Source organism: Silurus meridionalis, chromosome 5, assembly GCF_014805685.1.
Source record: "Silurus meridionalis isolate SWU-2019-XX chromosome 5, ASM1480568v1, whole genome shotgun sequence".
Classification (NCBI taxonomy): Eukaryota; Metazoa; Chordata; class Actinopteri; order Siluriformes; family Siluridae; genus Silurus; species Silurus meridionalis.
Window position 1 is genome coordinate 14817539 of NC_060888.1, and position 22157 is coordinate 14839695.

The window sequence follows — 22157 nt, forward strand, 5'->3', positions numbered from 1 at the left end:
AAATACTACTTAAGACTAAATAGAAATGGAATTGTCAATGAAACTTTGTTTATTTGTGTGTTTCTGAGAGTGTTTGTAAGAGACAGAGAAAGAGAGGGAGGGACAGAGAAAAAGGAGAGATGTGTTTTGTTTGGTGGTTTAGAGCTGTGCAGCACATTTTTGCTGAGTAGAAAGAGGCTGAAAAGCCATTCAGCTTCAAGTGAGGAAAAAACTCCACACTGTGAAAAAAAAAAGAAAGAAGAAAAGCGAAGGAGGAGCAAGGCTGTGGAAGAACAGAGAGGGAATGATCATATCCATATGGAGGAGGAGGCTGCTCCCACAACTTCCTGAGACCAACCGAAGCAAACAGGGAAAGAGGGAAATGGCACGCTCATAAATGAGATCATAGAAATAGAAAGAAGTGTGTGTTGTATGCACAAACATTGTTTTAAAGGTGAGTCAGATATGGTACACTATCTTGTGTCTTTCTGTGTTTGTAAGAACATGTAAGAGCAAGCTTTTTTAGCTGTAAAGACTGATACATTGGGCTGGACTTGGTTTCACACACCAGTGATCAAGTGAAGTCACTCGGAGGAATTCTTTCTAAAGTGTTTTTTTTTTTGCTCTCAACTCTCTTCCTTTTCTGCCATCTGGAGCAGTGAAACAGTGAAGCACTTCCTACATCTGCTCAGTGCTTGTGGGGGCTGCTGGCTGCAACCCTGCATCTCTATGGTAGCAATTTTGAGGACATGAAGACATTGTTTTTATCTTGCACATCTCTTCACATGAAGTCTAGACATGTCTGATATACTGACACTTCTTAACGAACTCTCAGCTGCATTTGACTGCACATCAATGGAGGTTACAGACATCAGCTTAACTTCTCTGAGGGGTTCCTGCCCCTTGTTTTCCTTATAAGGCTAAAAAGACTGAGTGGAAAATCATTTGAATTTTGTGGTGGCTCTACTCTGATGTGCACTTGGATAATTGAACCAGCCTTATTTTTGCTGTGCTCTTAGTTCCTCTTCTTGGATTTGTTTTTAATGCAGGTAATTTGTATAAGGTACAATAGACACTTTTGTTGTAGCATTTACATGAGAGTTGACTGTTTTGCAGACCTTTCAGCCTCAGCTGGCAAACTTTGATCCAGGAGTAAAACAGCAAAAGAAGAAACCTCTCTGAAGATCATCCTCCATCTGAACAAGTGCCAAATCTTCTTACTGAAGGAACCGGTCCTGGAGACACCCTCAGGATTTCGTGTTTTCTGGATAAGCAAACACACTGTATTATGTAAAGGCAGTATTTGGCTTCTGTGAAGGTGGATTAGTTTTTTTGGAAGTATTTTTAAGACTTGTATATCTTGCAGGGATGAGAAAATTGTATGTGCTAAGGTCTTTTTTTGACCCTCTCCTTGATCCTTTTTCTGCTTTCCTTGGATCTTTTTTTTGGATAGCTACCACTGTTTATCCTGGCAGTTAAACGTTGGATAAAAGTTCTCCGACATTTTTTGTTAGTGGCCTTATTGAGCCATAATGACGTCTCCAGCATGGTACCACAGGGACATTAGTCGGGTTCAGGCAGAGGAGCTACTGGCTCGTGCCGGGAAGGATGGCAGTTTCTTGGTGCGTGACAGCGAATCTGTGCCTGGTGCCTATGCACTTTGTCTACTGTGAGTAAAACCCACATTTATACTTGCTGGCAAACTCATTTTTATCAGCAACTACCTCACAAGATGCTTTCCTTAGAGTTAAGCTTTAAGTTATGACTCCCTTACTTATATATGATAAGATTTCACACATGGCATGTCTCAAAAGTTGTTTAATACAAAAAATATGAGCAGTCATCACACTCACTCCCTTTTCTTCTGGTAGCTGTGTCTCATAAAGTCTGTTTTATATTTAATGTTTATGAAACATACATACTTCAGGACCACGAAAGCTGAAGCTAAGAGAGAACCTCATCAGTTAGCTTTCTGTATAGTTGCCTAATATACAGTATGTTGTATATTTCAGTATATAAATGATCAATTTGAAGTTGCTAGTGTAAGTGGAAGTCTTTCCTGATCCCCACTAGATTAAAATAGTTTAGGCTTATAAACTCTTCTTTTCTCCACCTGGCCTCTGGAGGGAAAAACTAAAGTTCAGAGACTGCACTGCTCCCTTTTTTACTCTCCCTTCCAGACACATTCCTGAAGCCTGAGGCCTCCAGCATTCAGTGTTTTTTCCCCTATTTGCTCATTTTTTTATACTCTGTCTCCCCTTTACCCTCTCTTTCATCCTTCTCTTTTTCACTTCCTTTGACTGTCAACAGTACTCAACTCCACTTTCTGCTCATTTCTGTTCTTCTTTTCCTTTACCCATAGCATTTGTGTCTTTTTAACTTAAGAGAGAAAGGCTTAGATTAAAATCCTACCACATGCTCAGCTGTACTTTCATGACCCAAATGTGGTTGAACCACAACACTGTGTGGTATAGCATCAGCCATTCAATGTTTCAGTTTGTATATTCATTATTGTGACCTTTCTTATCACTGTTTAATAATAATTTTGTGCTGCCTTTAGATTCCAGCGCCATGTTCACACCTACCGCATCCTTCCTGATGCAGATGGGTTGCTGGCTGTTCAGGTGAGGGCATGCATTGTTAGATACTGAGTAAAAAAAACATGGCCCTCATTATTTAGTGTGCTAATGTTTGTACTGTAATAATTCAGTGGATAGGGTTCTGTTTATATATATATATATATATATATATATTTTACAGTATATATATATATATATATATATATATATATATATATATATATATATATATATATATTTTTTTTTTTTCTTTCTTCAATCACTATACATTTGTTTCACTGTTGCGGAAAGTCTTAAATCAAGCACCAAAATCTGCCAATGTACTACACAATCTTGTTGCAGTAGTGTTTGTTGTTTTGTGTGAGTGGTTCCAAATGCATGTCTGGTGAATGACTTCAGTAGTTGTCTGAGTAAATGATGTGTTTCACACAGATTCCTTCAACACCTACACATAGTGCCTGTCCCATACACAATTGCTGGATTGGGTCATTTTGTATGAGCATGTGTGTGGGTTTGTGGGCATTCCTTTAATGGGCTATGAGGATTTTAATATAACAATAAAAATTTAAATCTAATATCTAAAGCATTAAACACATAGTTCTGTAAATGAACCCTATACTCTGTTTTACATGAGTTAATCATTTTTATCCATCATGTTTATTATTATTATTATTATTATTATTATTATTATTATTATTATTAAAGGCATATGGAGACAAACACAAGTTGTAAAAGTAAAACAAAATTGCATGAGCTTATTTAATAATTCATCTAACACATACACACACACACACACACACACACACACACACACACACACACACACACACACATGTTTTACTTTATCATTATGAGGATTTTTCCATTGAAAAAAAATTGTAAATTATTTATTATTTAATACTATGCATGCATTTAAACCTAACTCTAACCTTAACCTTTATATTAGTTAACAAAAGGACACCATTTGGCTCTTTTAGCTTTTTTAAATAAAACCTATAGCTACAGAAAAAAAAATCTTAGTGTGGAATAGTCAGATATTCCTATCTTTGTTTCTTTGTGGGGACATTTGGTCTCCACCAACCTATAAAAACATATTACCCTACAACCCCCCTGACACACACACTTTCTTGTTTTCTGTCATTGCTGCTTTGTGGTTTATTCTTTCTTTAGAAGTAAGAATAGTTGCTGGTTTCTCGGTTCGTTTTGTCTAAGTGGCAGACTTTTTTCCAATCCAGTCTCTCCAACTGTCTCTTTCTGCCCTTTTAATCGTTTTTCAAGAAGCTCTTTTCCTCCAGTCTGGAGGAAAATGCTGCTGTTTGAATATTTTTTTGGCAACAGAAGTAGACTGGCTGATTCCAAAACGGTGTTGTCTGCCATACTAGAAACATACAGTTATCTAAAAAATAAAAAATAAATTAATTAAAATAAATAAAAAACAAGTACACTCCCCAGAGAACAAAATGGCAAATAATCATGCTTGTAATGGTCTTAATAACAAATTATTGATCATGAAATCCACAAGAATTCTGTTCTTACAAAAGAAATCTGTAAATCCTACATTGCTTTAACAGTCCTGGTTGCATTTATGAGCTTGTAATTGGGTCCTTGATGGGGTTCATCGGGTATAGCATGTAACCAAATAATGACAAATTTTTAAAAAACCCGCAGAAGATCCAATTTGCAAAATTGTATACACCTTAACAAGTTTTTATTAGAATTATACATTTGTGTACAAAAATACGTAAGTGAATGTAGTTGTTTCTAGCTTTCCCCCCAATCTTTCACTATGGCAAAAAAAAAAAAAAAACCCGAATAAATATGTGCAAAAAAGGTCTCATAGGTATATTTGTTCACAAATATTCTGGATAATTATTCAATATTAAGACCATTAAAAATATAATTTTGGCTCATAATTTTGCCCAGCAGTGTAAGTGTTGTGCACTGACACTGAAGTAAAGTTTACACAAATCAAAATGCATTATATTTTTGTGACACTCGCAGACACACTAGCATGCCAATACAATAGATATGCTCAATCACATACAGTATTTCTTGTAATTTTTTATTAATAATTCAGCAGCAGAATTCATCGCTTGGTGCTAAAGCTTTTTTAAGTGGTAAAGAAAAAAACAACCCACTGTAGGATCCTTACTTGTATGAATGCTTCCAGTTTCCATTGCACTGCTCTACTTGATGTTATTGAAATGGTGTGAACTTATTAGGGGTTTATGTATGTTTGGGGGAAATCAGTATAATATATTTCTGTCTCTCTTTCTCTCTCCCTCTGTCTGTGTATGTATGTGCATTTGTCTGGGGCCATTTCCTTGTTTTTACAGACCACACAAGGAGTGCAGGTGAACTGTTTCCGAACTCTTGGTGATTTAGTTTTAGGATACCAGCAACCACATAAAGGCCTGGTGATCCCTTTGCTTTATCCAGTAGTACGAGAGATTGAGCTAGTGGAGGAGAGCTCAGGTAAGACACACACACACACACACACACACACACACACACACACACACACACACACACACACACACACACACACACACACACACACACACAATCTTACCATAACAAGAACATTTTTTGCTAACTTTAAGTATTGTAAATAAAAGATTCAGCAAAATGTCTCAAAAAGTAAAGCCTGTGAGATATTCCTTTTATTGGTGTGGCTATTTGGTCACCACCAGGATATGGAAACAACCTTACCCTTATTTGTATCTGTGTATATGTGTCAGCACTGTCAGATGTGAGCAATCTTGATTAGAGTCCTCTGCATTTTCATGCATGTTTCATTTGAACACTGCAGTGCTACCATAATCACTACACATAGCGAAGCCAGACATTATGGCTGTGCTTAAAATAGGAGTGTACACGCTGGTGTTACGTATCAGCACAACGTGCAGTCAAAATAATCATAAGCATTTTTTGCCATATTTTATATATTTGTTTGTTTAAAGTTAAAATATTATTTTTGGTTGCAATACACTTGTTACTCAGAGATTAAAAAAACACACAAAAAACAGGTGATCGTAGTCTGCTAGGATTTTTTTTAATTTAGAAAATTAAACCCCTGAAAGTTCAGAGAGGAAATATGTCTCAAATGCATAAACAGAACTGTATTCCCAAATCTGTCATTGTGGTTTTCATAATGTTATGTGTTCATGTTGTAGATGGGGATGATGAGAAGCCAGGCTCAGTGTGGAACCCTGTGGCTTCTTCTCCTGCGGCCCAGGCGCCCCCTACAGCTCAGTTACCGCCTGCAACTCAAACACCAGCGTCCCAGCTACTGCTGCAGAGATTGCAGGCCATCACTTCAAACAGGTGAACATGTACACATTTATACAATGCACACGCATATATATTATATCATTATTTTCAGCTGGAATTGACATTGAATTCCAGTTATAAATCCAAGTGTTATCACAAAGGTACAAGGAGATGTTCTATACCACAGAGATGAATGCTATGGCATTACAAATTGTATAACCTTTTTTGTGTGTATAGTAGTGTGACTTCTGAGATGGTGACTTTGCTTGGCGAGTACTTGCGTGGTGATGTGACGCTGGATCTGGAGAGTATAAAGAAAGGAGGCTCAGTACTACATTTTCTCCAACGAATCCTCTGCACCACCTGCCATAAACTGCACAGGTACCAAGTCAAGTCAAGTCAGGAGGCTTTTATTGTCATTTCTACTATACACAGTGGTACACAGTACACAGTAAAAAAGAGGTAACGTTCCTACGGAAACCCTGGTGCTACACTAAACAACATAGAGCTACAACACAACACGAGCTACGTAAAGTGCATCGAGTGCAACCTAGTGCAAACAGTGCAGACAAAAAACAGGACAGACAGACAGCGCAGACAGACAACACAAGACAAGACACAAAACCCGAGATAGCGCCGACCAGTAAACCTACTGTATACTTTGATTGTACAGTACTGTGCGAGGAGAACTGTAAAAAACTTCAGTTTTCAGTCATAAATTTTGACTTTGTCATCGTAGTTGTAAGTGACAATGGCATTGCATGTGTGCATGTGTACTTACTCAATATGCATATATATGATCTGTAAATATTAATTTCACTAACCACTATTGAAACAATAGGCACATTAAATAAATGTGAAAAAAATTGTCTATATAGATGTATCTGGACACCTAAAGACAACACCTATGTTGGCCTTTCCCAAAATCATCTCACACGGTTGGAAACCCAAAATACAAAAATTATGCTTTTAAATGCTGTAACAGCATTGATGAATTTAATCTATCCACTTTTGGCTTATAGTTCAGAATACATTAGGGCCAAGCTGATAATGCATTTTGAGTTACATGTATTTGTTATTTATGTTTGGATTAAACCAATTCAACTAAAGTATCCAGACATTAAATAGATATTAAATCTTAGTTTGTGCTTGGTGTGTAGCTTAGTTGGTGAGTTTTAGATTTTTACTAATAAAGTCTCAGAACATAAAAGCTATAATTCACACCCCCAAAACCTTCTACTGCTATAATATATAGTGAAACACTAGAAATGTCTTGTTGCATCTACAGTGAGATTGATCAGACGATGTCCAGTTTGGAGACCCTGGCTAAAGTCTTTGACCATCCAAGTTGTCCCTTGACTAGCCCTAAAATCCAGGTAAGCCATATTATCTATATTTAAAATAACCTCTGACTTGAAACAATGTACAGTCTGCAAAAAAATACTATTTATTTAGTTTTTGAATATTACTTAAAATGCACAAAATGGCATGTTAGTACTTTAGTGCTTAATTTAAATATATTATTAAAGACAGAGTGCCTAAGTCTTATCTTAGATGACTGTGGTCATCACCCATTTGTAAGAAATTACCTCAGATATTTCCCTATTTAAACATGTGAATTTGCAAAGGGAAATATCTAACTTCAGTAACTAGCTTTTGATGCACTGATCTAAAGAGACTTACTTACCTCAGAAGTGACACAGAACTGAGCCTTTTTAATTACAATGGCCAGCGTAAGTGTATATATACGTGTAATTTACAACCCCAACAAGTATAAATATATAACAACTGACCGCAAGTAAAGCTTCACGCCATAATTATATTCTCACTACTGTAACAGGAAGCTTAAATATAGCCCAAGTTAAAATATATTTATTATGTGCCATTGTGTGATTGTCAAAGTTTTTGATTTTTACTTACTGTTTGCCTTTCCAAGTGCAGTGCCTATGCATTGCAATGTAATTGCAATAATAATTATACAGATTTTCAGAATAACCCACAGAAACTCATGAAGATTATATTAAGTTTTGGATGAAGTACACAAACCATGTTCTTGAGTTAAAGTAAAAATTTTACTCCAGTAAAAGTAAAAGTGCTCCCTTTAAACTTTCACTAGAGTAAAAGTACAAAAGTATTTGCCTTTGAATGTACTTCAGTATCCAAAATACTATGATTTATTATGGCTATAACGTCCTATTATTATTTTTGTCATAAAACTGTTGCTTAATCAACTCAGTTTATGTGAAAAGACTCTAGTGTTACTCTTAGCACACCAATTTATTAATAGAATGATATTAATGAGTCAAACTCTGATTGATATAAATTAAATTTATCAACTCAACTTGTGCAAATAAGGCCGGTCAAAATGTTCTGCATGCTGTTCAACTGACGCTGAACTGTATGTTGGTGCTAAGTAGATACCACTAAGTGGCAATCAAAACAAGTTCAAAACAGAGAGTGTGCTCTATCCTGATTGTTAACTTGCTGTGTGCTGGACCAGTTGAGTTTGTGTCCACTCATAAACAAAAAGGAATAACTGATTTCGGAAAATGTAGTTGAGTAAAAAGTAAGATATTTGAATTTGAATGAAGTGACGTTAAAGTAAAAGTTGACTCAAGTACAGTAATGAATTCTATTTACTTCATTAGTGTCCACCACTGATTAAACATATTACATATTGTTTATTACATGTTACTTTTTTTTGTAGAATATGGGAAAGGGTCCAGAGGATAACCTTGATACTCTACTCTACAAAATAACAACGTTGTGCAACCTGTTATCTTCTCTAGAGAAGAGGGTATACAAAACACTTCACCTTAAACAGTCTTGATTCACACATGCTGCATTACTTATTCTTCATAAGAAGTGTTTCCATTTTATTTCCAAACTTTATTTTGTTTTTTTAAACTGTGCCATGATTTTACAGGTCCTCACAGCACTCCAAGAGGCTGTGACTAATCACAACCTTTCTATGCAGCCAGCATCTGTCCCTGAGCCTGTATTACCTGTAAAATCACCTGCCAAGGTCGTCCCTGTGCAAAGCTTTCAGGTAAATTATTGTACCTTCTTCACTAGCATAGCTGTACAGGCTCTCCAGAGACCTATGACAGTGGACTAGCTAGGTTAACATATGGCTTTATTAAAACAAGAAGCTAGAGTGGGGCAAAATATTAATCTGCATGCATGGAATACACCAATGTGGCTACCCTGTATGTGTATGGCCTGAGTAGGATCTCCATTGGAACTTAAAGACATGCATTGCTAGCTACAAAAAGTGCTTATACAAAATGACATTATTAGTTATGCATTATAGCTACCATTAAAATGGAATTGTATCAATGACAATAAAGGCTACAAAACAAAACAAAGCAAAATATCTGTGTTTGTGCTAATTAGCAAGAATTGCATGTTCTTGAATGATGTTACATATTGGCAAGCATCACCATAGGACGGAGAAGTAATTATCTTTCAAATTTCCTGGAGTTGTTGTTCAATGTTATTTACCAGAGGTGTTTCTTATTTACAAAGGGTGTTCTCTTAGCATTCAAATGTGTGTAACAGAGTGAGATTCACTTTCACATAATGATACTGGTAACCACAGTGACACTTCTTCTGTTTCTACTACTGTCACTACTGCTACTACTACTAATATTTATAATAATAATGTCCATAATGTACAGCATGAAACATGGTCACCCATTGGCTACACCAATAAGTATACATTATATTGTGTATTTTATTTAGGTGAAGGTGGTCAGGTATGGAAGGCAGATGGTGTCAGTTGATGTGGACAATGGTGTGCTGCTCTTTGACAGGAAGACCGGCTCATTAGGCATAGAGACCATTACACATGACAGGAGTAAGTTTGCCTGCATCACCGCAGAACTAAATCATACAGTCTACTTGCAAATAATATTATATTATACGACCAAAATATTGTGCTATATTACAAACACTGTACTAATGTACCATTTTGTTGTAATGCATGTTTGAATGTCAGTTGTGCAACTGGTAAAGCTTCAGAGCAGCCCAGCTAAGCTGAGGATGGTGTTGGACAGTCATCACAAGCCTCCAAGAGAGCTACTGTTTGAGAGCTTTAAGGTTAGTCTAAAATGGATTAGGTAATGAATAAAACAGGACAGGACAGAAAATAATCAATGGTGTGACATAAAGGTCCTAAAATGTATAATTTTTTTATCTGTTTATAGTGGCATTTAATTTTCTATACAAATCTATTCTTATAATGTATATTCCTGGTTTGACTTGAAAAGAGTTGATCCCTCAGTTTCCTCAGCAAGTTATTAAAAGCAAAACATAGCTCGTTGTGGTGCAGAGAAATGTAGAGGGAAAAAGACGGACAAAACAGAATTTCCATTAATAGTTATGAACAGTATATTTACATGTCATCATCCTCCCTGCAGAAAAGAGAGGCCTTCTGCCAGCTTCTGCAGCTGATGAAAAGCACAAACTCCCAACAGAATGAGCCTGATGCCATCTCTGTGTTTGTGGGCACGTGGAACATGGGTAACGCAATTCATTTTTATAAAACGTTGTATATAGTGCTTAAAAATGAAACTATGAGGTTACAAGCTTATGCAAAATTCAAAGCTGTAATTTCCATTAATTTCCAAAAATTAAGGTACAGGAATGTACCTAAAATAATGCCAAAACTTTCTTGCTTTTTGCAATGTACCTCTGGACTTATTTGTACCTCTAAAAGAACATTTATTAAAATTAGTTACAAAATAGTTATTAGTTAGTTAAAATTGGTTACAATTTTGCACAGAATGTCAGTGAAATGCTATGGGAAAATATCAGAATGTAATTTTAAACCATACCAAGACACAAAGGCACATTTCTATCACTAGGGGTGATAAATGAGAAGGTATAAAAAAATGTACCAATGTTCAGAGGTACAGCTGGAGCGACAAAGCATTTGTACTCTATTAGGTACATTCCTGTACCTTGATTTTTCTGTGTGTATGGCAATTCTGGTTGAAGTAAGTTCATGTAAAATTCAGACAAACTCAGAGAGTCCTCTGTAACCTTTCCTTTAATTTGTTGTCCAAGCACAAAAGTTTTGTGGGCACCAGATTGTTATACTACATTTCTCTTTTTCTTCTGCTTCTCCTGCTAGCATCACCTACCGGTCAAAAGTAAAAATTACCTGCTAAGAACGGTTACATCTAACTGCCACAAGTGCTACTCCTCCTCCTCCAAATTTTGTCCAATCTTTCCCAGATTTACTTCACATCTGTGACTATCTGCATCTTTTTGACCCTCTGATGCCCATATGTTTATCTAGACCTTCCTTCCTACAGCTGGTAAACTCCACCAGAGTCCATAGTCCAAATGTACACATATTCTGGCTCAGCTTTTTTTTTTTGTGTGTGTCAATGCTCAGGCAACAACTGTAGCACATCTATGACTGTACGGCTCACAGAGTCTGCCCCTCAAACAACAAAAAAAATAACATCTTTTACTACGAATTAAGTATATTGTTAGTTTGCATGTCTATATTGTTGTTCACTTTAAATGCCAAACCCTTTGAACCATGTATATAATACCTTATAGACAAGTAATCTTCATGAAAAAGTCAAAATCAGTTTATTATTGCTGTACCTTTGTAGGTGGCTCTCCTCCTCCACCTTCTCTACAGTCATGGGCTACATGCTGTGGTTTGGGGCTAACTCCTGATGACTCCATTGCTTGCCTGCCTCATGATATTTATGCATTTGGCACCCAGGACAATCCTCAAGGAGAAAAGGAGTGGGCTGAGCATATCAGAGCCACGCTCAAAAACGCTACACATATGGACTATAAACAAGTGAGAGATTGCTTTTTTTTTAAATTATTATTATTATTATTATTATTATTATTATTATCGTAGTGGTTGTTGTTGTTGTTTTTATTATATTATTATTACAATGATTATATATTATATACATAATAATAATAATAATAATAATAATAATAATAATAATAATTAATAATTTAATTTAATATAATAATAATAATAATTATTGTTGTTGTTCTCATTAATAATAATAATTAATACTACTACTATTACTATTATAACATTTGTTTTGAGCCTGTGCTGTATGTAAATGTCCTGTAGGTGGCACTGCAGTCTCTGTGGAACATCAGACTGGCTGTGTTTGTAAAACCAGAGCATGCGGGACGAATCAGCCAAGTAAACAATGCAAGTGTAAAGACAGGCCTCGGGAATACACTTGGTACAAAACTTATATTACCCCCCACACACACACACACACACACACACACACACGTCCTACACCCAAATATCGAACAAGTTAAGGAGGCAAACTAATCATTAAGCTGAAGTTAATATATGTAGACAACACTCTAGATAGCATGAGTAGCACAGAGTTAGTAACAAATGCCAATGATAACTTAAAATCAGTGACAAACATTTCAGCACTATTAATTAAACAAACCAAAAAATCTATCACAACCATTGTATTATTAGTTTAACTTATGGAGTTTTTTTTTAATGTTTGCAGGAAACAAAGGAGCCATAGGGATATCGTTCCTTTTTAATGGCACGTCCATGGGCTTTGTGAACTGTCATTTGACCTCTGGCAGTGAAAAAGCACTTCGGTATGCACCCACACCCACAACCACACATTTGATTGACAGAACTCTTAAAAATAGATCTCAGCAGTTTTTGTTAACTTCCCTTTCTATTCAGCACTTACTGACTGCATCATGTTTTTCCTTCTGCAACTCACCGTTCTTGCCTTTCTTGGCTGCTAAATTTCTCTTCCTCCCTTTTAGGAGGAACCAGAACTTTCAAGACATCCTCAGACTGCTATCACTGGGGGACCGGCAGCTTGCTGCCTTTGATGTTAGCCTGCGCTTTACCCATCTTTTTTGGTGTGGTGACCTGAACTATCGCTTGGACCTTGATGTTGAGGTCACATACACTTTCTGTCATCACCCTATTTGCATTCCACATTGTTTTTATTTAATTTAATTACTGATGTAATGTCTGTGCTCAGCATTCTATCAGATTATTTCAATCTTTTCGTTGACCCTTATTTATTTTTTGTGTTATATTTCAGAGATCAATGTCTGATTTAATGTCTTTTTCTTATGCAGGACATTTTAAGGCATGTGTCAAAGCGGGAGTTTGACGAGCTGATGTATGCAGACCAGCTGACCAGAGAGCGCCATAAGAGAAAAGCCTTCTTTAACTTCAGTATGAACCATCTGCATTCGTGCCTTATCCTAGACACCAGTTATGCTTGACTGTTTTATGCTCTTTAAGTATCAGGAACTGAATTTGCAACAAGTTTAGAAAGTCTCAAACCCATTTTATTTTTGTCAGTTATAAAATTTATAAAATTTGTCAGGCAATAATGTGTCGTTCAGTTTGTCACATCTGACAACCGAAGCCCCTCTAAATGCCTCACAACATAATGTGCATTGTCTATGCCTGATGATCTCATCTTAATAATCCAAAGGAGCTGCAACACTTTTTTTTTTTCATTCTTTTCTTTTATTTGGTGCAGTACATTATTTTTTTACTGTAGGTATTTACAACATAATATCAGTCAAATAATTTAGCTAAAAAATGTTTTCATTAAAGTTATAAAGCTGATTTTAAAACAGATATAAGCTGGTGGAAACAATAGCCACTGAAATATTAAATTGTGTATGCATATTTTGTACTCATATGATTTTAGTAATAGTGCTGGTAATTGTATTTGAGATTTGAGATACGTTTTCCCTGACTTCATATTTTCTTTCTTGTGCTCAATTTTAAGAGGAAGAAAAGATCACATTTCCACCCACTTACCGGTATGAGCGGGGCTCCCGAGATTGCTACCTTTGGCAGAAATACAAGACCAGTGGGGTAGAGGTCTCTTTATGATCTAACTTAAGTTTAATAGTCTACTTATGTTTAATGTTTACTTATGACAAATTGCACACTTTTCAGATATTGCTTATTTAAATATTTACATATGTTAACATATAAACACATGAATATATACTGTATGCAATTAGATGGTTATATATAACATGTCAACCTATTTTATAGAAACTTTCCACCCAAATGGAAAATAAGGAGTAGTATGAATGGCTTTACATATGACCACATTTGAATCAGGACAGAATTTTGCAGATAGTTCAACTTGTTACTAACTTCTCAATATCTCAAAAAGTTTTAAAATGGTAAATGTTGAACACTATTTTTAGTCTTCTAAGAGAGGTTCAGGGTCATGCTAATTCAGCTGAGTTTGGGCTGAGCAAAGTGTTGGATCACAACATCAGATGCTGTACTCTGTTTGATGATAATAACATACAGTATGAATTGTCATAATACAACTTGGAGCCTTATCCATATAAACACACACATGTATATGTATATATGCATAAACACACACACACACACACAAAAACACAAAAACACACACACACAAAAACACACACACACATATATATATATATATATATATATATATATATATATATATATATATATATATATATATATATAATATAATAATATAATATATATACGTATACATTAATTCTAAGTTCTGTCTGTTCTCAGGTGCGGGTAAATGGGCCTTCCTGGTGTGATCGTGTCCTGTGGAAATCCTATCCAGAGACTTACAACACCTGTACTTCATATGGTGTGAATGATACTCTTGAATTGCATGCTGCACATTAATAATAATAATAATAATAATAATAATAATAATAATAATAATAATAATAAATATCTATACTGTCACAATTTTTATGATTTCTGTCAAGTTGTAAGATTTTAGTTTTAGGTTATTAAGCTTAAGATTTTTTGAGGGTGGGGGTATTTTTTTTATTATACAAAACACAAATTACTTTATCTAGAAATTCTTTCAAAAAACTTTGACAACCAACTAATTCTGATGAACAGTGTAAATATCGATTGTGTATAAATTCACAGAATCTAACACTGTGTATATTTGCTCTTTTTTTATTACAAAAAATCATGTAATGAAGCAATGGATGTGTAATTACAATTTTTACTTTTATGAGAACAACACTTAAATAGTTTCAGTAACTTTTCTCAATGATCAGCACAAGAACTAAAAAAAGTTTTCTTAGGCTATGTTGCAGTATATGTATATGCAGACACCACAAGACTGGTCTGTGGTCCTCCATCAGAGTCATATCCTGCCTGACTTGTAATTTTAAAAACAAACAGCCATATCGTTTGGCCACATCAGCAAAATCACTGAACAATAACAATACAAAGAATGGCTTCAAGTTTTTGAGCCAAACTATAAAGGGTTCAGCTACAACTATCTGAAACCCGAAAATATACAGTACATTAAGTAACGGCATTAAATTAGTATTTCATTGTTAACGTGTAAGTCTGCAGAACCCACTGCCAGATTTATAAATGTGTTAAGCCCTGACATGTTTTATTGTGGAATTTGTCATATTTTTTATTTCCTCCAGGTTGTACTGATGACATTTTTACAAGCGATCACTCTCCTGTTTTTGCTACGTTTCAAATCAGTGTGGCTGCACAGATCCCTAAACCAGGTCTGTAAATAATGTGACATTTCTGCTTTATCTTGCATCCAGTTTGTTGCAGTCACGTCATGGGTTGCTAAACACTTATTTGCTTGAATGATGGACATGCATTTATTTTTTTAAGCAATTAATAATTAATCATAATCAATACTAATAATGATCATCGGATGTGAGACAGATGTTATCTGTACAAGTTTACCAAATACAATCACTACTACTTCTTTATTTGCAGACATTGGACACATTAATCTTTATATCATATAGCGGTTCTGGAAAAGTATCTTTGTTAGTATGTTGTAATGGATTTGTCATACGCAAAACATATTAAACATGACAAACATACCTTTTCTGCTTTGGAGCTAGACTCATGTTTGGATCGAACGTGGATTGAATTAGGGACAGTTGAGGCCATAGTGAGGACTGCTAGCAAGGCCAAGTTCTTTATCGAGTTTCATTCTCGATGTCTTGAAGGTAAGTTTTTACACAGGAAACCTTGTGGTGTTGTGTCCTGAATTGTTCGTGTCTCAAATGTGCATATAATAATTTCATGTTTTCATTTTGTTCTTTTCCTTTGTAGAGGCACGCCGTTCAGCAGAAAATGACTCACAGAGCTGTGATGTGCCGGGGTTCCTCAAAATGAGCTGGTCCTCAAAACAGCTTCCCAAGGTTTCAGTATAAATCATTATCAAATTATGTGTTTTGATCTGAGGAAAAAATAAAGAATGTGTAGTTTCCAAAAAATGGCAACATAGTTTACAGTCTTGGAAATACAGTATAGAGAAATACATATAGTGTATATAGTATAAATAGTTGGGTCCATAAATATTCGGACAGCAACAAAATATTTGTAATTTTGTCTCTATATAGCAAAAAACATTATTTAAAATTAAGCAAACAAGGTGTGATTGAAGTAATGACTTCAAGACCTAATTAGACACTTAATTGATAATAAGCTTAATGGTCAGGTGTGGCCTGTTTACTCCTTATTGTTGATTACATGTGTTGAATTTGCATTAATTAATGGGAACTCTCACTATGCAGTCCAAATAGTTGTTAATGCAAGTGAACGAGGCCATCAGTAGGCAGAAAAAGACAAAACAGTACCTATCAGAAAGATAGCAGAAAAGAAGGAATGCAATGATAAGCTGAGCAACACTAGAAGCCCTGAAAGACCACAGAAGTCAACTAAAGCAGAATTATTTTTCTTTGGTAAAGAAAATATCCTTTCACAGTCCAAGCAAATACCCTCTGGAAGAGAGATGCATATCATTGTAAAAGACTACAATTGAGATTTATTTTTAAGTGTAAATACGGAAATTACATCAAACCACTGCCAACACCCACAAACAGAAAGGCTGAAAGAGATAAAAGATATTACTGCTAAAATACATTGAACAAAGCTTGCCCATGTCTGCACAGATCCTTTGGACAGATAAAAGCAAGATTGAAAAATGGTACTTCACTGTATAGAAAGATAGTGACACAAAATGTACTGTAAAACCAAACCCAAGAGCTTTTTTAAACAAATATTAATGTAAATCCTCGAATCAGTCACCTAACTAAACACCTAAATCTGAAACTCTAAACCCCATTCATATATTTATTGTTTTATTAACTTGACAGAATTAACATTTAAATATATTTTGTTGGTTTTATTGTTAAAATATTTATAAACCTGACTGTATGATCAACATTTTATGAGATAGTTCAGGTCTGTATTAGTGTTAAAAACAAAACAAAACAGCAACTGTTAAACCAGAATTCTTTTTCTCCAGCTTCAGCCTTTTATCTCAGATATAGAGTACATTCGGGACCAACACTTACTCCTATCTGTAAAGTCATGTGATGGATTTGAGTCTTATGGTATGTTGTAAACTCTTTTTTTCCTCATGTGTGATAGAATATGTTTGATAATCAGTGCATATCATATGAATGCTTGCAGTAATGATTGACATGGTATACGCTCTATTCCAGGTGAATGCTGTGTGGCTCTGCAATCTGTAGTGGTCAATAACTCAGAGTCATTTGAAACATGCCTGACCCACAGGGGTGAGGAGATGGGTTCTATCCGAGGCCAAATCAAGGTCTACATACCATTGAACAAGTACCGGTCACGGGAGAGGAACTTTGGTGAGGCTCAACTCTTCGTTATTTCTTTTTAGGTATCTATAGCTTCATAATATTTGCCCTAGTCATGCAGTGTCCCCTGTGGCTCTTCTGCTTTTGGTTCCTGTGTTGGTCGTCCCTTCTTTTTTGTCATTTGTTATTCCTTCCTCTTTTGGCTTCCTGATAAGAGACCTTACCCAGATGCATATTGGGGCTATAAGAAACTGAGTGGGACTGAGCCATTCTTATCCTCCACCACAGAAAACTACATTATTTCATTATTACTATTTCTGGTTTGAAATCTGTGTTATTTTTGCCCACTACAGAATGGATCTGTATTGAAAAAGAAGAAAGGGGATTAGTTAACAACCCCTGGTCTCCCCCACCCGCCCGTGCCCCCCACAATCGGTGAGTAATAAACAGTATGGCTTCTTGTTTTCTGTAAATAGGAAGTGAAACCGTTAACCATAAGCATTTTTCTATCACATGGATTTTATTTTCGGAGAGTTGGAATAACTGATAATTTACTCAGGTTTCAATTCAGTTTATCTGAATCTTTTCCAGTATGTCATCATCCACCCGCACAGTGACTCCTAGTAGCTACACAAACCCAGCCTACTTTATGTTTGAGGGCATTCCTGTGTTGCGCCAGGTAGAGGAAGACCCCTCACCTAAACAACCCAATGTAGTGTGGGCCAAAGACTCTGTGATTCAACTTCCTAAAGTAACTGGAGCGCATAGCCATGACTGTAGAGCTGCCCGCAGGTCTGACTTCACGGAAATTGAAATCCCTGGATCCTTGCCACCTTACACACCACCTTGTGACCGCCCAACTCACATTACTCCTCATCCAACTTCCTCATACCAACTTTTCCCTGGACCAGACTTATCAAATCCTTCCCAAATCCAGATGAACAAGACTTCAAGTCCTTCATTTCAGTCACAAATTCAAAGGCCTAGCATAACTCAGGAATCAATATTACCTACTAAAACATTACAAAATGCCACTATGAACAGTTCAGTCTTTACACAGGATGTGCATGGGCCAGTTAAGAAGGACTGTTCCAGGTTTCACCAGGAGCGACCAATACCAGTGCGTAATGGACCAAAGCTTTACCCATACATGTCCACTAGAGTTTCTCACTCCAAAGCATCAGCTTCCTGGGTCATGGATCAGACACCTGCAGCTTCAGGAGATAACTCACTAACTGCTCTACAGATTGCAAAATCACTGAGTGAAGTGGACTTTCTGCCTGCGTGCAAGAAGTACCCCTCCAACCAAAGGTCTGCTCTACCAAGGCATTATGGGTATGATTATGCCATAGCCCCTGAAACTAGTTTCTGCTTGGAGAAAGAGGTGAGTTCAAAGAAAACGTATGCATAAGCAAATTGTAAGAAGAAGCACTTATTAAGTACAGACTACATGTTTCACTTACTAATTGCAAAAATATGTCATTAAATTAACTTAAATTGAAGTCTTTTAAATTTAGTGCATAGAGAACAAATTCCAGCAACAGGTAGCCAACGACACAAATACCTCTGTTTTTGCACATCAACATTTACACTCAAACTAAACATTACTCCCCAACATCTGGGATTCATTCTTTATCCTCTAAAAAAAAAAAAAAAAAATAGATTAGAATCTAGCATCAGACTGTAAGATCTGCTGCTTGAATAGGAGGCCCTGAGGTCCAAACAGGCCTTTTAGGTCTCTAACAATAAAGGCAACTTTATAACATAATATTAACCCCTTATTCAAAAAGTGCACACTATAGTGTAATCTTTTAATTATTAGAATTACTATGGATAGAAGGCATACATGAGATTAATATAGCATATATTAGATAAACAATGGCAACAAGATAAAATAAACATGGAGGAGGCTCTCATAGGTGTGGGCAATATGAAAGATATATACAACATAAAAATTCAAATAATAAGACATTTATATGATGCATCATGTGTATCACCTAGGTTTGCTAAAACATGAAATGCAATATTACTCATCAGAATATCATTATTAATATGGTGTACTAAGTTCAAAATGTACCATCTTTATTTATGAATTTCAACTTTTACCCATCCAGAACCCATTCCATGCACCATGTGGAATTACATTTAAAGGAAAAGTTGAGTTTAGGGGAATAGAAATCTATGTACAATCTGTGTGTTGACAGTGTGTTGTGTGTCCGATGTTGACTTTTATATTTTTTGTATTTTGTATTTAATTATATGCTTAAATTCAGTACAGCACTTTGGCCAACAGCTGTTGTTTTTAAATGTGCTTTATAAATAAATTTGACTTGACATCGACTTGACTTGACTTGACTATAAGAACAGGTAGTGTTATGGTGATGTCACTATATTATCACTTAACTAGTAAACAGCTAGATGTTGTTTTAACATCTATTATGCTTAGAATAAATATCAGCACCAACAGTGTGGCCTATTAGCACTTATGATACTTTAGCAAAATAAAGAGTAGAGACTTTGACATTTAAAATTCCAACTGACTCTTCGGCCATGGTTGGGTTATGTTATAATATAGTTATACGTTGTGGTGTAAACTGATAATAGCATGTGTTTTGTTGTGTTAAGGTGTCAGTCCTGCATGGAGCTCCAGAGACAGTACGAGAGCTGCTCAGTAGTCTGGGGCTGCAGCGCTATACACTGGGACTCAGTTTAAATGGCTGGAATGACCTGGATTACTTCAGGTAACATGATTGCACTGATGGGAGATTTCAGACAAAGTGAACATAAGGTTATGTTTAATCGATGTGATTTCTTCTCATTAAAAATGTCTCTTGTAAACTTCAAAAAGTGGTTACAAAATTTTTCAAGCTTTTACTTTTACTTTCACTAAGGAAGACTTGATGAATTCATGGTATTATCTAAGATGCAGAGAATATTATAGATGCCATTATTAGACTGTATGTATTGTTTTTAACATAACTCAACCTAAACACTATTCTATCTGCAGCTGTTATCGACTCTCTTAACTGTTAAGTGCCATGTTAATGAGAGTAAAATTTTATTGTTCACATCAGTATGACTGTCACATTTACTAAATGCCTGGTGAAATGGCAACAAAAAAAATGTATGTAATGTAAAACTTTTTTTAACACGTCTTTTAGCTAGGCCGGCTTATGTTATTAAATTAGCTAACCAACAATGGCAATTTTGTGCTATATTGTGATCTTGCAGCACTGTGACTGTAAATTACCAGTGTCGTGTATAACTCGATTCATTCTGCAAGATCAGATTCTGCATACAGAACAAAGCTGATATTATCAAGCTACTCTCTAATGTAGCTCTAATGTAGTCTAATGGCTAATACACAAGGACTTGTTTGAAGGAGGACGGCTTCTTTTCTCTCATTGTGCTGCTTGTACTAGGCTGATTATTGCAAACTATCTGGCTCATAGATAGATGCTTTCAAGCGTAATGATGCATCTAAGTTGGTGTATGAAATATCTGATTAAAATTTTCCATCAATTTGAACTCAACAATTTTAACTGTCAATTACTATACAGTAAATAAAGAATTTTTAATGTGACTCACAGCAGCTCAGGGACGTCATGATTTATAGTCGTTTCTTTATTTATATTACCCACTCCTATGAAATGATCCAACATAGTAAATAATGAAAATAATAATGATGTGGATTTATTAATTTCTAAATATCTGTTTTCTTTAACTTTTTTCTTACTGTTTGTACTCATTTATTATTTTTTAATAACTGCATTTATTTGTTTATTTATATAGATTTTGTTTTTGTATTTCATTGTTTTATGATAATAGGTCAGAATAAGTCACAGTTGTGCCATTTGTTGATCAGTTATTTTAATAAAATCTTTTGCCAGATCTAAGTCATCGTATATAGCATATCTAGTTTTATTGCTTTTTTCTGGACTTAAAATATCTCCAGGGTCAGGAATAAGTTGTTTTCCAGTAGTGCTGATGTGTATGCTTTTTCTCTCCTCTACAGTGGAATTACTGAGGAGGATCTGCGAGCTTCTGGTGTAACAAACCCATCTCATCGCAGGAGAATCCTGGAGAATTTGCCCAAGATTTGGGATTGAACTCTTTTATATTCCTTTCCTTGTCTCTTAGTCTTAGTAATGATGTACATATCTTTGCTTTGTTTGTGTCAGACTTCACTGTTGCTTCAGCTGCCACCCAACTGAACTTTTATTCTCTGCCATTCCATCTTTGTTATTTACTTTGTGTAAAGCAGTTACGTAAATTATATTCATTTTGCATTTAAGAGGATTTGATCATTTGATCATGATTCAGCTTTTGTGTCAATAAAAGAGTATGAATGTGGTCAAACTTGTGACTGTGGTACAGCTAAACCAAACACGGGTGCTAGATAAACTGTAATTGCTAAATAAACACAATTATACCCAGTTTATTCAGTGTGTTGAAAATTCATAGGCAGCCTGGGAAAATAACCATGCACTACCTGGATGGAAGCGTTGTACTAGTACATTTAAATATGTAAAGGGTGTATCTCAAAATTGACGTGTCAGTTAAAACCAGATAGTAAATTGTCATCCTGTTTGCTTTGACTTCATATAAAACTATAAAACTATGCAACCCAACTGCATTGTTCTAATTTTTTATGATATGTTAAGGATAAGGATTAAGGATTCTCTTTCCTGATCC

At 35.5% G+C, this 22157-nt stretch overlaps 1 protein-coding gene across 4 annotated transcripts; it reads left to right on the plus strand.

Moving 5' to 3' along the window:
• Positions 1 to 290: 290 nt before the first annotated feature.
• On the plus strand, positions 291 to 21898 carry inppl1b (inositol polyphosphate phosphatase-like 1b). Of its 4 annotated transcripts, none has more exons than XM_046850254.1 (28): positions 291 to 433; positions 1096 to 1648; positions 2540 to 2603; positions 4895 to 5033; positions 5735 to 5885; positions 6069 to 6212; positions 7120 to 7207; positions 8539 to 8628; positions 8758 to 8880; positions 9576 to 9690; positions 9832 to 9932; positions 10253 to 10355; positions 11462 to 11658; positions 11950 to 12067; positions 12356 to 12452; positions 12630 to 12768; positions 12954 to 13053; positions 13622 to 13710; positions 14413 to 14494; positions 15306 to 15392; positions 15747 to 15854; positions 15961 to 16049; positions 17159 to 17246; positions 17358 to 17513; positions 17816 to 17897; positions 18054 to 18846; positions 20088 to 20203; positions 21478 to 21898. In XM_046850254.1, the coding sequence occupies exons 2-28, from the start codon at positions 1512 to 1514 to the stop codon at positions 21569 to 21571; spliced, it is 3690 nt and encodes a 1229-aa protein (XP_046706210.1). In that variant the 5' UTR covers positions 291 to 433; positions 1096 to 1511; the 3' UTR covers positions 21572 to 21898. The 4 variants fall into 4 exon arrangements, with proteins under 4 accessions (XP_046706210.1, XP_046706211.1, XP_046706212.1 ...); XM_046850255.1 differs by having other exon boundaries at positions 351 to 433; positions 639 to 1648; XM_046850256.1 differs by lacking the exon at positions 291 to 433 and having other exon boundaries at positions 454 to 1648; positions 6072 to 6212.
• Positions 21899 to 22157: the final 259 nt, after the last annotated feature.

What these genes read in the sequence shown, in the direction of transcription:
- inppl1b (XM_046850254.1), top strand. Translation starts at nt 1,512, where the DNA reads ATGACGTCTCCAGCATGGTACCACAGGGACATTAGTCGGGTTCAGGCA. An exon ending in TATCTTCTCTAGAGAAGAGG is followed by an intron (nt 8,629 to 8,757) that starts GTATACAAAACA and finishes ATGATTTTACAG; the next exon opens with GTCCTCACAGCACTCCAAGA. An exon ending in CCTCAAAACAGCTTCCCAAG is followed by an intron (nt 16,050 to 17,158) that starts GTTTCAGTATAA and finishes CTTTTTCTCCAG; the next exon opens with CTTCAGCCTTTTATCTCAGA.